Raw genomic sequence first — 15,883 nt, forward strand, 5'->3', positions numbered from 1 at the left:
AGGTGAAGGACAACACCCTACTGTTCGACTTTGTCAGGGCAACATTGGTTCACAGGGTTTCCAAGTTCTGTCACTGGTGCTCACAGTGCTCACCTGTAGCTTTTCCACCTCCCTCCTTGATTCTTGCAGTGTGTACCATTTAGGCCACCTTTAAAGCACATTCAGGAAATTTAGATGATGAAGTCGTCAGCTATTCACACTGTACACTCTGTACAGTACAGACCGGAATAAACATGTAGCATGTTTGATCGGGTTTCTGCACCTGCTTCCTATCTGCTTTGATTATCCCAAATAATGAAATTTAACCTCAAATGATTAGGGTGCTGCTATTTCCTATGCTATATCCAACTATATCCACTATGATCCAGTAGGGCAGCCACAGTCAGCTCACACACTCCTGCTTTCCTGAAATCTGAAGATGAGGTAACCATCAGCAGTGTTTTCTTCAGGGTCCATCTGGCCAAGATTCTAGGCATTCAGTTGGAATTATTCATGCCCAAATCTCAAGATCTTCTCAAGACTTCTTTAGTATTTCTTTGATTTTTTTTTTTTTTTTTTAACACAAGAGGTATCTACATTTTGAGCAACCCGGTCTAGTGGAAGGTGTCCCTGCCCACGGCGGGTGTGTTGGAACTTTAAGGTCCCTTCCAACCCAAACCATTCTGTGATTCTATGATTCTATAATCTTGTGTTTGTATTTATAACTAAGAGGAGAGCACTCCTACTGCAACAGGACCATTGCTACAGGGGTTCTGCAAGGTAAGAAGCAAGTAGCCTGCAATCATCTCTTTCTCTACTCACCACATCCTCAAAGGTACCTACCATTACCTACAAAGTTTGTCTTTTCACTACTTCCAATTTTAGAAACTGTCAGCAGAAACAGACAACCTTAAAATGAGTTCACATGCATGGTGAACTAACAAAGCTGCCCAGCTTTTAGGATTTCTGCATGTACAACTTTGTGGTTCTCTTGCTTTTGGGACTTTTGCCACATATTTCATTCCATGTTTGGGCACTTAGCAGATTCAGAGGTGTGCCAACAATAATTTGGAAGTGTTATTGCTATTTCCTTGTAGCATTAGCATAGGCAAAGGAGAATGCTTAAATTTGCAGGAATTTTTCTCTGAAAGATAACACTGGAACTTTTTCAAATTTATCTACTTATCATTTTCTGAGTTCTTAAGAAGAATTTCTTGCTTTTCTGAAGCATGAGGCTGGACTGGATTCAATTCTATCCTGTTTGACAAATAATTGCAATGACTGATACTGATTTTTCTCACTTTGATTTTATTTAAACTGCCTGTTGGCTTAAATACTCAGAGAAATTTTTATAAAGAAATACTCTTCACAAGTTTTCTAGAATTATCAAAAAACATATATTTGCAATTTTGAAGACTGTTGGCTAAAAATCTTTAGTCTTCCTCTTCTGAAAATGAAATAATTCCCTGGAGCAATTAATTTGATCAACAGTGTTAGCACTCAAAGTGCAACACATGTAGTGGTATTCTGGTAAACGGTGGTAGACTGTCACCTCCTCTATAATTTTTGGACAGTTTAACTAGTTTCAGGAGAACTGCTGCAAGAGAGAATGGCTCTTAGCATATGAAGGCACACTGCCTACTTCACCAGTAAAACCCAGCCTACTGCTGAAGGTTTCAGCAAAACATCCCTTTTGTACTGAAAGAAGAATTCAGAAAGGGAGGCCAGGAGATGAACCTGTGTCTGCATTAAAGCCAGCAGAAACAAACAGTGCCCTGTTTGTGATAAGTGTAGCTGCCTGTTAAATGATATCCCAGGACCGTCTACGGTAATGGGCACCCTTGGGTAAAAAAGATGGTGTTAATAAAACCTCTGCTCTGCTTTTCTTGGAACAGCCACTTCTGCCTCTCTGAGCAGCTCTCTGCTTCCATCTTCACACCTTCAGCCTGTAGCCAAGAGCAGCTCCCTCCAATTTATTAAATTAGCTCTTTAAAAGAATCCCTTAAATACACCCTTTCTAAGCAATTTATCTCTCGTAAGGCTGGGCCAGTGTGCCAGGACATGCAGGAGAGTACAGCTGAAAGAAGACAAGGATGGCTTGAGTGACAGGAGGTGCTATACACTGGGAATGGAACAGAACTGCCTTTGAGCTTTTTCTTTCTATACTCTCCCCTAAACGAAACAGCTCTGATGCAGCAGAAAGGTTTTTTTCCCCATTTCCCTTTTTTCTGTCTCCTGAAATTACTATTGGGTGGTGCATAATGGCAATTTCTGTAGGGAAAAAAAAAAAGTAGCTGACATGAGCTGGAGGTCTGGTATTTCTTATTTCATTTAAGAACTGAAAGGCCACAATAAGGTCTCCCCGAAGTCTTCTCTTCTCCAGGCTAAACAACCTGAACTCTCAGCCTTTTCTCATGGGAGAGGTGCTCCTATTGCACCCTTAGGTTTTTTCATTTGCTTTGTATGCAGTTATCATAGAATCATAGAATGGTTAGGGTTGGAAAGGACCTTAAGATCACCTAGTTCCAACCCCCCTGCCATGGGCAGAGACACCTCCCACTGGCTTTGAACACTGCCAGGGATGGAGCATTCACAACTGAAAAGCAATTAGTGTAACTTTGCTGTCACTGTCAACTTAATTGGAGGCTTTTGTCACCTCAGACTATTGTATTCTGTTACCATGAAGTGAAAATTTCATCCTCTTAAACATAAAATTTTAATAAAATAAAACAAATGAATGCAACATAATAGTGTCCTTCAACGCACCTCCTCCTGAATGGGAAAAGCCAGCTGCTGGGCAGGTGCTAAACCCCTCCCGGGTTTTGTGTCTAGCAGCTTGCTTATAATGCGATACTAATCTTTCAATTCATACTTCAGCTAAACACATTCAAAAACGTGAGAAATGAGCTGCAGAAGTGATCGAATGACCAGCTCCATAGCTAACAATCCAATAAATATTCTCCAGAGTCTTTTCCACCACAACTTGTCCTCTCCAGTATGTTTGGACAGCATAAGCTAAACATTTCCAAAATGCAGACAGATGTAACCCCAAAACTAGGAACTCTCTCCAGGGCAGTTAATCTCCATCCGCAGTGAGCATTTCTTAACTGCTTACCACTGTGTGTAGCACAAGAGTAGCCAGGCTAGATATGACGACTAAAAAAATCTTGTCTCTGCATTAGTCCTCTCCTTACTGCTACTGCTGACAAGAGTTGCCCTGGTTAGGATTTCTTATTTGACTTTGTGTGAAAAGGTCTATAAAATGCATAAACCAAAACCCATCATAGTATTTGCATACTATTTTGGATGGAGAAGAAAGGATACACTCCATTACAGATTTTATATGTATTTTCTCTTTAAAGTTCACAGCACACCACTGTGTTAATAGTCATCAATAAAGTGGGAAACTTCTCAAGAATGAAGCCTAGCTGTAGGAAGACAGACACACAGAAATTAGAAGCAGGTTCATCCTCCTGGAACAGATGTCTCTAGCTGTCACTCTGGAAAAAACGGGGCTGACTGACATTGCACTTACTTTGCTGTACCCCAAATACATGAGGACTGGAACCACCATTTCTCCTCATGCAGTTGCTATAAAAGCATTTAATTTGCAAGGTCTTGCTGGAACCCACGAATGTTATTTTACAAGAAATTGAAGAATGTGGTTAAAATACTTCTTAATTAAAGCTGTGGCCTGCATCACAACTCACCCTTCTATGACTATAAATCACTGGCACGTTTGAGACAAGTTCCTTACATAAACAGGTTAATACCTAAAATCTGCCCAGACACTCTGATTAGTGCCCTTTGGATCAAAGAGTCCCAGTTTGTGACTGATGTGAAGGACAGACTGGGGAGTGCAGTCGAAAGTTAGTAATAATGGAATATGAAAGAGGCATACTTACAGTTGCATTTCTTCTGAACAAATCTAAGCTTGCATGCTGTTCGGTAGGTGGACAAACGAATGCGATCCAGATCTTGAGCCCCTAGTGGAAGAGAGTAACAGCAACGTTTGTATGGAATGTGACCTGTGCGTATCTTAGCTGGCAGGGAAGCCACAGAACAAAGAGGACACATGAGCTGACTCTGTTTAACAATTTTCAAGGCTCTCTTCTTTGCAGGGAGAGTGGAAAGAGGTGAGGAGAAAGAAGGGGAATGGCAGGAGCTATAGTGTTAAAAGACTTATAAAGGAACGCAAGGAATAGTCAGCCCACTGTGTCTGTCACTTTGACAAACAATCTGGTCAAGCTGCAGGCTAAAAGACACACTTGGCCAGGCTCCATAAGCAGGGAAAACCTCCACCTAATTTTAATATTTAACAGCAAAGCTCATAACAAATATCTTTGGCTGACATGCCAGATCAGAACAAGGCACTGCCAGCAAACCAAATTAGAAAAAATACTATGCCGTAACATATGGCGATCTGCAGAAGGGGCAAAATTAATGCAAAGGTGTGAGGCCTTTCTCCATCTTGTGGAGGTATGTCCTCTGCAACGGAGACCTCAGAGGTCAGCTCTCTGTTCACACATAGCTTGGCCCTGGTAATGTTTCCAAAGCAGCTGCCCAGGAGATGGGTATAAACTGACTGGTACCTACTTCACATACAAGCGCGGTACAGAGGGACTGGGATGGGGGCAGAGCCTGGCACAGAGTCTTTAGGCCTCCTGCTGCTGTGTATCCCTCGTAACACTTCCCCAAAACCTCAAAAAGTGGATGAGGAGATTGTGATTTCAATCCTTCTCCTTCTTGGCTGGTATGTCTTACATAAAGAAGTGTTGCCTCATAGCTACAATATAGACTATGAAATACACGGCTGCTTATTAATTTTACCAGCCATTTCATGGAAACAAATTAAACTTCTGCATGTTTGCACTTTCACTGTGGTTGGCCCTGTAACAGGAGTAAAAACTGTTCCATTCAGTTGAGCAAGGTACCAAGTTACAAGAACCAGAGCAGTGGAGTGGAATATAGCCCTGGTTTTACACATGCTTTCTTTAAGGTTCCTCCTGACATTATTAGATTGCCCTCTCAGCTGCACTGTTGTACATAGGGCCATGTCGGTGTCATTCGCCCACGCTTTCTTAAACAACCTGCTATCCTTTGGACCCAAATTTTTCAAGTTCTGACCTGTGAGATGAAAACGAGAATGATACTCTCACCCTCCCCAGACTATGCTCTTTTAATGACTGGATTCTCCCACACCATCTTCCCAGGGGTCCCAGCTGCTCCCTTTTGCCAGTTACCTGTCTTAACCCCATCTGCTCCTGGGAGAAGATACCTGCAACTACGTAACATCAGGTCTGGAAAATTTTTTGGTTTTCTCATCATATGCTTTATTGTTAAATTACACAGGTTTTTCTCTTCTCCACTAGTATCTCATTGACAGCTTTTGGAAAACTTTACTGGTGAAGGGGAGGATAACGCCTGCAACACTACGTCTTTCCTTTTTTAAAGGACCGATGAGTAAAATGAATTTAAATTTTTCCCTCTTAAATTTAGTGAAAGCTACTAATAAAAACTTCCAGTGCTCCTTTATAAAACTTCAGCCTTTTAACAAGACGGAAAGATGTAAAGTGAGACTCTGGATCACTGAGCTTCTGAGGTTGCAGTATTAATCCAAAACATACAACATTGTAGGCAATAATGTTGCTTTTATTTTCTTTACTATTTACACACACAGTGAACGGTATTATTTTGCTATTATTTGGGGAGTAGGTGTTTTTGTTGATTAATCCCTGGAACAGACAATTTAATTTTATCATGATTCACATTTTGCCACAGTCAGAGATCTATTTGTCAAATAACTTCTGTGGAAAAGTGACTTCACTTACATGGGGAGCCCCAAAAAACAAGTGGAAAGATGTGCAGGACTGAGCACAGCAATGAGACTGTGAATCTGCAACTTGCCTACAGGATTGCCAGTGGCCTCTCCTTTTTTTTGCCCACTGTCACTGTTCCACTCTGTTTCCTTTGAATACGTTCATCTCATGTAACACTGTTTGCAGTTTGCAAAAATAATAAAGGGATACATTGCAAGCTTTGCCTGCTGTTTTCTTGCTGGATAATATTTTCCCCTCTTTTTATCTAGTTGGAACCCAGTTCTCTGTGTGCATGTGTATAAGGAGGAAGGGAGGCAGGCAAATAGCAAAGGGAAGCACACATGAGGTAAACCAGACTGAAGTAAATGTGTCGAAATACTAAAATGTGAAAGAAAAAATAGTAGACAATAACTATTTGTGTGCAGTACAGGAAAATAGCCCCTCCTCTGCCTCCAACTACTGATTGTAAATTTTCCCAACACCTTCTTAACTCCCCCAGAACAACCTAGCAGCAAAACAACCTTCAAATCTGTGGGAACAAACCATAAATCCTCACAGAAAAGTCTTAAGCAATTATCTTCCATTTTAGGAATGTTTCAAGCTAACTTAACTTAATGGAAGTTGTGCTATTGACTTCAGCTTATACAAGCTCAAGTCCTCTCTGTAATTCTAATTAATAGTATGTTCTGGTAAGAGACAAATGCATCATTCTTTTTTCTTGTTTTTATTTTCTTTTTTTCTTCTGGCCAAAGAACAATCCCTCCCTCCACTGGTCCAAGATGTTGTACCCAAGAAACAAGAGAAATACTCATCTGAGTTACAACAGCAAGCTTTGTGTGATACTAAAATAATTACAGGGTGCAACGGAGCTTGTGGACACAGTGGAACAGACCAAGACCATCCTCAGCAGGCCATATGAATGAGGAGTGGTTAATTTGGAGAGCTCAGGAGTGTAGATGTAGGGCATTTGGTCACCCATGGGTTCACCCCTGGAGAACAGTCCTGAGCACATTTCATTCATGAGCACAGACCCGGACTTTCAGTGTGCACAGTTGCTCAAGTCCCTGCAATGCTCATCTTAGTCTCCCCTCAAAGATGCAGATGTTCTGCCATAGTTTACTACGTTGCAGGGGACAAATAACAGAAAGTTTAGTAATTACAGACAGAACTTGTGTAAATCTAGTACCAGGATAACAGTCTCAATCTTGACAGGTAATAGAATTTCCTTGAGAAATGGTGGATTGTTTGTAAGAGAAATAGGAGATGACTGCCAAGAAAACTGCAGGAACATTGTTACTATAGTACATTCCTGACACACTGTTCCGCAGTGAACACAAAGCTTCACTAGAAACTATAAAAAATGTGCTGAAGTGGGGTATGTAGTATATGAGTCCCTACACTCTGTCTGGCTGGGATGGAGTTACTTTCTTTATAGCAGCCTGCATGGTGCTGTGTTTTAGATTTGTGGCTAAAAAGGTGTTGATAACACACATATGTTCTAGCTATTGCTGAACAGTGCTTGCCGAGCATCCACGCCTTTCTGTTTCCCACTCTGTCCCCTCTCAGAGTTGGGTGGGGGTGGGAAACAGGTTAGGAGGTGGCACAGCCAGGACAATGACCCTTTCTGGCCAAAAGGATAGCCCATACCTTTTAACGTCATGCTCAGCAATAAAACTGGAATAGAGAAAGTAGAGGGCGGGGAGTTTGTCTTCAAAGGTGGACATTGCTCGGAGACTGGCTGGGCATGGGTCTGCCTTCAGGACGTGGTGAGTGACCACCTTTGCTTCGCCTGTTGCTGTTGGGTTTTGTCATTATTCTTTTCTCCCTTTCAGTCACTTAATCAACTCTCTTTATCTCAAGCCAAATGTCTTCTTGCTTTTGCTCTCCCTATATTGTCTCCCATCCTACTGGGGGCTGGTTGGGGATTAAGCAAGTGGTTGTGTGGGTGCTTAGCAGCTGGCTGGGGTCAACCCACTACGGATACTTCCACTAAAAGATGTAGTCTTTTGGATACCTTTATCCCTCTTCATTGCTACCTGTGTATTGCAGCATTTTTATCTCAAGAAGCTACTGATTAAAATAATACAACCACAAAATCTGACATAGAAAATCCCTCTCCCCTGCCATTTGGTCAAATCAGCCCATTGTCCTGTAGTTTCGGTCTCACAATATTAAACCATTTGTGAAATGGAGGTATCAGTTACCTGGGGCGGAAAGTTTGCATAAATTTTACTGACACTCCATTGCAACTGGCTTGGTCTATCACAGCAAAACACTTCTAGGAAGTACTTACGCATTTCTGCAAACAGCTGCCTTCTTTCTGCCATGGTATTTCCTCTTTTCCCGCAATCTTCAATCATTCTGGAAGACAAAATCATGTGAAAATACTGAGTATTCTTCCCAGACTGAGCATACATACATAAGTGTCCATAATCGATCACAGAGAACCTTTGAGGTTGACTGGTGCTCCACGTGTACCCAATGCCTTTTGCCAGCCTCTCCATGGCATGGTTTGCAGAGAACCTGGTCCCCAAATTATCCTCCATTCCCCAGACTCCGCTTTCAAGCATTTGTTTCCCCTTCTTTTTCTCTCTCCTAAAGGCAACGTTCAGTTTTTCTGCTTGATGTAACTGACTTACATAACACAAGCTCTGAAATTCATTTTAGGTTTTCTTAAATAACGAATCTTCAGTCTAAATTATGTAAGAGAAAATAAATCATAGAAGATTTTTATATTATTTTATCATTTAGAAAATGCCTTTCTAGCCAATTCTGGGTGGAGGAGACAAAATAATAACAAAACAACAACTATATCTCTACTCTGCAACATAACACCCTCCATTTACTCAAGCAGATACACTTCAAATATTCATTCAAATTCAAGGGAGTACATCTCTGATTAAATGAATTTTAGTAAAAAGCCCAGAAGTAAGAATATATTTTCCTTCAGTTTTCAGATATAAAAATCTTCAGAATATTCTGAAGAGCACTACTGCTGGATGGAGCATAAAGACAAGAGAAGGCTTCCTTCACAGCCAGCATTCAAACCATAAAAGACTAAAGCCTTCAGAATAAAGATAAATATCTTCAGCAACACTCAAAAAACGAAACCAGTGTCAGCATCACCACTTCCTATGGGTAATTACTCTAACAAACCAATATCCTTTCCTCCCGAGCCTGGTTAGGGATTCTGACCTTCATTTTAATCTACATCCTAATCTCAACTAGATTGTGTAAAACAACTTTGGACCACCTGGGATATAAAGGACAAGCCTGCAGAGGTCTGCAATCCAAAATATTCCACCATATCCCATAGCAAACCCACATATGTTTATAACAGGAAGGATTAAACTACTGGATGCTGAAGTCTACCATCACCAAAGGACTCGGGATAGAAAACCAGTTTCCTTTTATTTCTCAGAGAAAGAAAGGCAATCACATAAGAGGTGTTTTGTTGTGTAGGTTTTTTTTTTAACTTCCAAAAAAGCACTGTTCAAATGAAGCAGTGTTACACTGTAACTGCCTTTTCTAAATAGCCTGTTCGATTCTCAGAGTACTTATAAAGGCTCTGCTAAAGTGCTGTCTATGGTGGACATTTTGTGATGTGAGCAGCAGTCCCACCAGGAAGTGGACAAAGGGTATGGCTGCAGCCTGTTTGCAGGGATATTGAAGTTCATCTGTATGCTTTAATTTGGCTGGGAGTGATACAGATGTGTGTGGCATGGCATTAAGTCTGAGCTTATGTATCCTGCCTTTCTGCAGAGCTAACATCTTTCAGTATAGTGCTTTACAGAAGCTACACAGGCTCTGATCTGGCAGAAGCTGGTGTCTAGCTCACTTAGAGGTGTCAGAGAAGACTCACACCTACATGCAAAATGAGATATACCTCAAGATACGCCAGACCCAACCTGAATGCTAATTAGAAAGCAAGTGGTAATACCTTTTGTACCTGGATTAGCCTTAAATCTCTGCCCACAAAAGATAAAAAAAGATGTAATCCCACTAACCCCAGCTTGAGTTCCCCACTCCTTTCTGTTTCTAATCAAACTCATAGTAGGAGACACATTTGCCATGGTAAATGACCAGATCTCGCAGGACAGGTGGGTTAAAAAAGCCCTTTGTAAAGATTTCATCTTTTACCAAGCAGGGCAGTTGAGTGAATACTTCAGAGCAAATACTATTTTAGATTCACTTTTATTGCTTGTAGAGCGAGTCACAGACCACCATAATTTTCTCTGCCTTCTCCTGTATTCGAAATTATTCTACAAACAATACACAACTGGTTTTCAGAGTATACACTGTTCATATTCATTGACTGAGATTGGGTTATTTTGATTTTGGCACAAGGATTACAGCACCATCTTTCAGTTTCTTGATACAATTTACACTTAAATCTTACAGATTTTTCTCCATTTATTAATTTGTTGTTTTCATTCCACCAATGTTCTCTAACATTTGTGAAATAATTACTGGTCTCACGGTGATTGCTGCAAGCACTATCAAAACCAAAAGGGTGCAACTTTATTCTCCTTTCCCTCATACTGCCTCTTAGAGAAAAATATTCTTTAGCTATTGCTTTTAAACATCTACACAACATCCATTGGAACATGGCTCACCTATGACCTTATTCACCACGTGGAAGAATTTTCCCAGTCAAAATTAAGTAAAAAAAGATATTTTTCAAATAAAGCAAATTTTAGAGCAAGTTCTCTACTTCCTTCAGAGAGCCCCTACCTAAAGTGTCCTTTCAGTGGGGTAAAAGTCATTAACTACTTTTCCTTTTTCTGCAACTCATCTTTCCCTTACTTTTATTGGTGTTTGTATCTCCTTATTAAATGTTCGCTGGACCTGATCACCATTTTTCAGAATGTCCCGTTATCTACTTTTCACTGCTGCAGCCTATGAGGATTACCAGGCCTGACAAACAACTTTATATTTACACACAAACTCAGGCTTCCTTGGAGAGGGAAGAAACTTTGTATTTCTATATTAAGACTCTCACTGCACTAGATATTTTGCAGATTTTAACATAGCTTTCACCCCAAATGACAATTCTAAAATCCTCTGCAACGGGGTATATGCCATGAAGCTAAAGACAACATTACTGGCGGTAGTTATTTCAGCTAGGTATCTTCTATCCCTCCTTCACATCTTTTTGTGATAGAAGAAAAATCACAGACTCATAGAATGGTTTGGATTTGAAGTAGTAGTAGTTCCAATCCCTCTGCCATGGGCAGGGACACCTTCCACTAGACCAGGTTGCTCAAAGCCCCATCCAACGTGGCCTTAAACACTGCCAGGGACGAGGCAGCCACAGCTTCTCTGGGCAACCTTTGCCAGCTCCTCACCACCCAAATAGAAAAATGATAGATGATACTCATCAATATCGTTATTTTTGAGTTGCCATTGATAGGAATTCACTCAACTGTGTTGCAAGCTTTTTGCATGCATTTTTAACTCTAGAATGTGTTAAGAGCTCAGGCTCAACTAATGCCATTGGTCATGGTGTTGGGCATCTGCCTTTTCAGCCTTGTTCACCTTGACCCAGCTCACAGGTCCACAGCTCAGCTCTTTAGCTCAGATTTCAGAGACTCATGGTTTGAGTCTGGGACGCACTCAGCTCAGGCCCTGGGGCTGGCCTTGAACATAACTGTCTACAGACATGTTCCACTATTTCTCATTTTACTTCTAACACGTCAAGTCACAGAAAAAAAAAAGCACAATTTGTTCTATAAGGGAAAAGAGCAAATCACAAAGTGAACCTTAATGTACTTTACAAAACAGAACAAATGATCAGAGCCGTAATTTAGAAAAATATCAATTACTGTACAATCTTCCCATAGCAGGGATTAGATTATATTTGTCTTCTATTGATCCCTACCACTATCTTTTTCCCTTTGCTCTTCTCCTCAGGAAATAGCTCCTCCAGTGCAGGTAGGGAGAACCCCTACTGTGCATCTAATTAAAATTCTTGTCACGGGCTAATTAGTAAGGTACCAATTAGCAAGGCATTAAGGCTTCGATATATTACAGACATTCCAGAGCAGAAATCATTCCAAGCATACGGTTTCCAGCCTCTGAAAAAGATACCTTGAATGTTTCATTTCTACTAGTGTTTCAAGCTGAAAACTTTTATGATGTTATTAGAGCCTGAAGGAAAAGACTAAATAAAGAAATAATTAAGTTTGATTTGAACTCTTTTGATTACAATTTCGTCTTTGTGCTTATCATGTATCAGAAGCAGAGCTGGTCTGTTTTTTAATATACTTTATTTGTTTATAAAATCTGGGAGGGAATATCATATAACATACAGAAGGTGAGAACTAATTGCCTCATTTTTCTTTCATTTGCTCTTATGCTGCTTTGATTTATGACTACTGTAATAATCTCTTTCACACATAAGTGTTTTTCTTGTTCTAGTATTTTTAGGGTAAATAGCATATTTTATGAACCCCTGTTTTATGTCATTTTTCTTGTAATCAGTGTGTTTTCATTTCTTGAGCTATCTCTATGCATTGTAAAAGCAATGCCTGCCACAATTAAATCATTACCTCCAAACAAACATCAAAAGAATTGCCTGTATACCTCAAGAAGGAGCTCCCCTCTAGAGAGTTCCATACATTTCCCAGAAGACTGTCAAAAATTCCCAACCTGACACACACACAGTTTGATGGCTTTGAGAAAAGCCACCCCATTAACACTTCCACACGTCCCCATCCCGTTTGTCCATGACACATGAAGTGCCCCAGAAAGGCAGGAAACATGCCAGTTAGGAAAATCATCTGATGAAATTGATTAATTGTGGCGTGAAAAATGTAAAAGTCCCATGTGGTGGCTGTGACAATGATGAGCATTTGACAAAAGAGGCTCCAAATCCTGACCGGTGACACTCCCAGCGGTCTTTCAGGCTGGATAAAAGGGTTTTGTTCCATCACAGCAGGCACAGAGGAAAGAGAGAAACACTTGTCGCTGCCCAAGTCTTGTCCAGTCGTGCTCCTTGCAGCTATGAAGCACTTGGAAGCCTTTCTGGGACCCAACTTCTAGTTGGAGGTTTTGCTCCAGAAGACTGGTAAACCAACAGTGAGTATCTCAAGATCACTTTTTGGAAAGAGTACCATCATTTGGTAGGAAATATCAACCAGGGTCAAGCATCTTTTGTCTGATCAGTCTGCAGTTCCCTAGCGAGGAAATCTCCAACTCCTTATATAAACAGGTATTTTTCTTCTTCCATGAAATGTCATATGTTAGATATTCACTTCGGTATCGGACACATTAGGATGCAGAGAAATTTGCTGGTTTCTCAGTGGCTATTTTTCATGCTGTTGACAAATCTGATGCTATTTTCTATGCAGCTGGTCAATATTTAAACCCAACTTTGAGCAGAAAACAGTAACATTTTTCAGCAGCACAGGCTTCTCGTCTCCATTGCTCAGGACAGTTCTACCAAAATACCCTCCATACATAACAAACCACTATTTCCTTTCAGGCTTTACCAGCATCAGAAATTCTGATTTATGAAAAGGAAAGAGCCTGCTAGGGTACAGCTTACAGTGATTTTACGAGGAACTTAACACTGGGTCTGGAGTGCTCTTCATGCAGGATTCATAGCAATATGAGAGAGAAGATTTTCCATAGATTTTTCCTCTTCTCCCATTTTCTTCAAATTCAGCCCTGGTAGGTGTGGATGCTGTTCAGCTAACTAGAGAAGAGTTATGGCTGTTTATTTCAAAGTGAATTTGGACTGGAGAACAGAGAGGCAAAGCGAGTGCTAGCTAAAACCAGGTTTGCAAAGCCACCAACCTCAGCAGTCCTTGAAGTTAATAATGAGAATCATGGAAGGCCATATCAGAGCCCTCTTCCCCTTAATGCATTTATTGGTTCCGTACGAATATATTGCTCCACATCTTTTAATGAAGCAGGTGCCTAAGAGGTGTCTCTCAGCTTTACATTCCACATCTAATCTTTGGCACTGTCTTAAAATTGGTCAACGCTCTTCCTTGAGGCTAGGTGTACCTGCATTGCACTTAAAATCCTTGTTTGTATTTTATCTAGATGAGCTTTTTACAGTGAAGAAGGAAAATAAAAGCTGTTGCTAAGCTCATCTCCAACATGAGCCTCAGCAAGTCTGCCTACTTATTTTTGCCATATTTTGCAATTTTAATATTAAAAAAAAAAAAAAATTGAAATTCTTTCTTGATTTATTCCTTTAGCAAAGTATGTTTTTTCCCTTTTAAAAAATAATTTTCCAACAGATTTTTCATCAGTTCCCCTTTCGGGAGCACCATATCCTTAGTGGGAAACTGTCAAAAATGCCTAATAAGGTACCCGCTGCAACTCATTTTCATAACACTCAAGTCTTCAATGAAGTCTGAATGCTATGCAAATCTTATCTGTGAGGCCCAAAAACCAAATTGTGAAGAGCTTCATCACTAAAGAAAATAAGGGCAATTTGAAGACAGAAAACATGAGACTGGAAATAGACTAATTTCATATAGAATACTGTACAAAATCAGAACTTTAACAGAGGATGCTCTGACTGTTTGGCTTGAGGGAACAAACACTACTCATTTTCCATGTGCACTAGGCCTTATCAAGTTTAGGAATTCAAAATGTTATTAACTAGGCCAAAATACTCATTTTCCACGTGCACTAGGCCTTATCAAGTTTAGGAATTCAATATATCATTAACTAGGCCAAAATACTGCCCCAGATCCTTGAATTTCTGCTTTTTATGGGTGCTTGTATAGTATAACCTTGAGCTTTTCACTGCCACACAAAGGAGGACTTCTCTTAGAAAGCCTTACTACTCCAGACATGAAAGATATTAAAGAAAACCAGTACTCAAGACATACAATATATATGTGAAGCTTTACAAAGCTGTCTTACAAGAGTTGCTTGGATATGTTTTTCCAACCACGTTCTTTTAGAATCACCCTTCTTGGCACTACAAGAAACTCCTCTATTGGATGAAACATGGAAACAAAACTAACATTCAGTGCTTCAAACATGTTTTCACCCTTTAAGAGTATAAAATTATCCAATAAAATAATTTTGGTCAGCTCCAAAAAACTTTTCTCCAGGGCTTCATTGCCACCATTTCTGATAAACAGTTCTGATAAACAGTAGGGATTGATTTTAGCTAACTGGTACAGATTCAAATACAGCTTTTCAAAGCTCTATTCAAATGTGATTTTAAAATTGTATTTTGTCTAAGTTTTACTAACTACTTAAAACAAATAAAGCAGGTATTGATTTCCTTTACACTCATGCACAACATTTCAGAGCCTTAGTTCAGCTGAGGGGTAGTTAGAAATAACCTCCACTGCCAGTAATTTCTTTTTTGTTACACTCAAAACACGTTCCAGAAAAAAAAGAAAACCCCACTACTGAGACACACAAGTTGATGATATACAGTGCCTAATCTACTTGTCTGATGTGTTTGTCTTTTAATGGAGTTTTGCCATGCCCTCACCATTTCACCCAGACTGTAGATTTTCCATCAACATAGGTTTTTTAAAACTATTCTTCTAAAAAACCAAGATCAATAAAGTATTGATCACCCTTAAATGGGTAAATTTGCAATTCTACTTTTTTCAGTTGGTTAGGCCAGGAATAATTCATAGGGAAAGCTGTAATGTAGGCAAGGAATAATTCATAGGGAAAACTGTAATGAAACTCAAGGGATAAAAGGTTACAAGGACTTTATCACAGGAAGAATGTAATTGATACTCTGATACTTTGGTACTCTGGTCTTTTCTCAGGTCTTTTTCTTTGCCATTGTACAGACACAAAGGAGGCTGCAGGATTTCACATATAATTAAACCCCTACTTAGTCAAAGGGATCTTTCAGTTCTTCTTGTGCTGCCATAATTAAACCCAAATTCATTTGAGTAAGCTGTCAGTGATACAATTGTGTTGGGAAGCATTTCCTAGCTTCTGCCAATTTTAATAATACAATTTGTCAGTTTTTGTAAATAGGGATTTGATGATTATGTGCTGTAGGACAGGAGGTACTTTCATCTCCTTAGAATAATAAAAACATCTAAATAAACCAAACAGGAGCTGTGGGAGCAGATACATTCCTA

At 39.9% G+C, this 15,883-nt stretch overlaps 1 protein-coding gene across 17 annotated transcripts in view; it reads right to left on the bottom strand.

The window, feature by feature from the left end:
- DTNA (dystrobrevin alpha) overlaps nt 1–15,883 on the bottom strand; it is a 228,091-nt gene that overhangs the window by 90,565 nt on the left and 121,643 nt on the right. For 10 of the 17 annotated variants that reach the window (XM_030482832.1, XM_030482849.1, XM_030482823.1 and 7 more), the window contains 2 exons: nt 8,092–8,159; nt 3,885–3,965 (listed from right to left, as the gene is read on the bottom strand). In XM_030482832.1, coding sequence (XP_030338692.1) covers nt 3,885–3,965; nt 8,092–8,158 — 148 coding nt within the window. In that variant the 5' untranslated portion in view covers nt 8,159. Of the gene's footprint in view, nt 1–3,884; nt 3,966–8,091; nt 8,177–15,883 lie in introns of those variants that run through there. The other 7 variants (XR_003990953.1, XM_030482866.1, XM_030482858.1 and 4 more) reach the window with 1 other exon arrangement.

The sequence above is a fragment of the Strigops habroptila genome, chromosome 1 (assembly GCF_004027225.2).
Source record: "Strigops habroptila isolate Jane chromosome 1, bStrHab1.2.pri, whole genome shotgun sequence".
In the NCBI taxonomy this organism is placed as follows: domain Eukaryota; kingdom Metazoa; phylum Chordata; class Aves; order Psittaciformes; family Psittacidae; genus Strigops; species Strigops habroptila.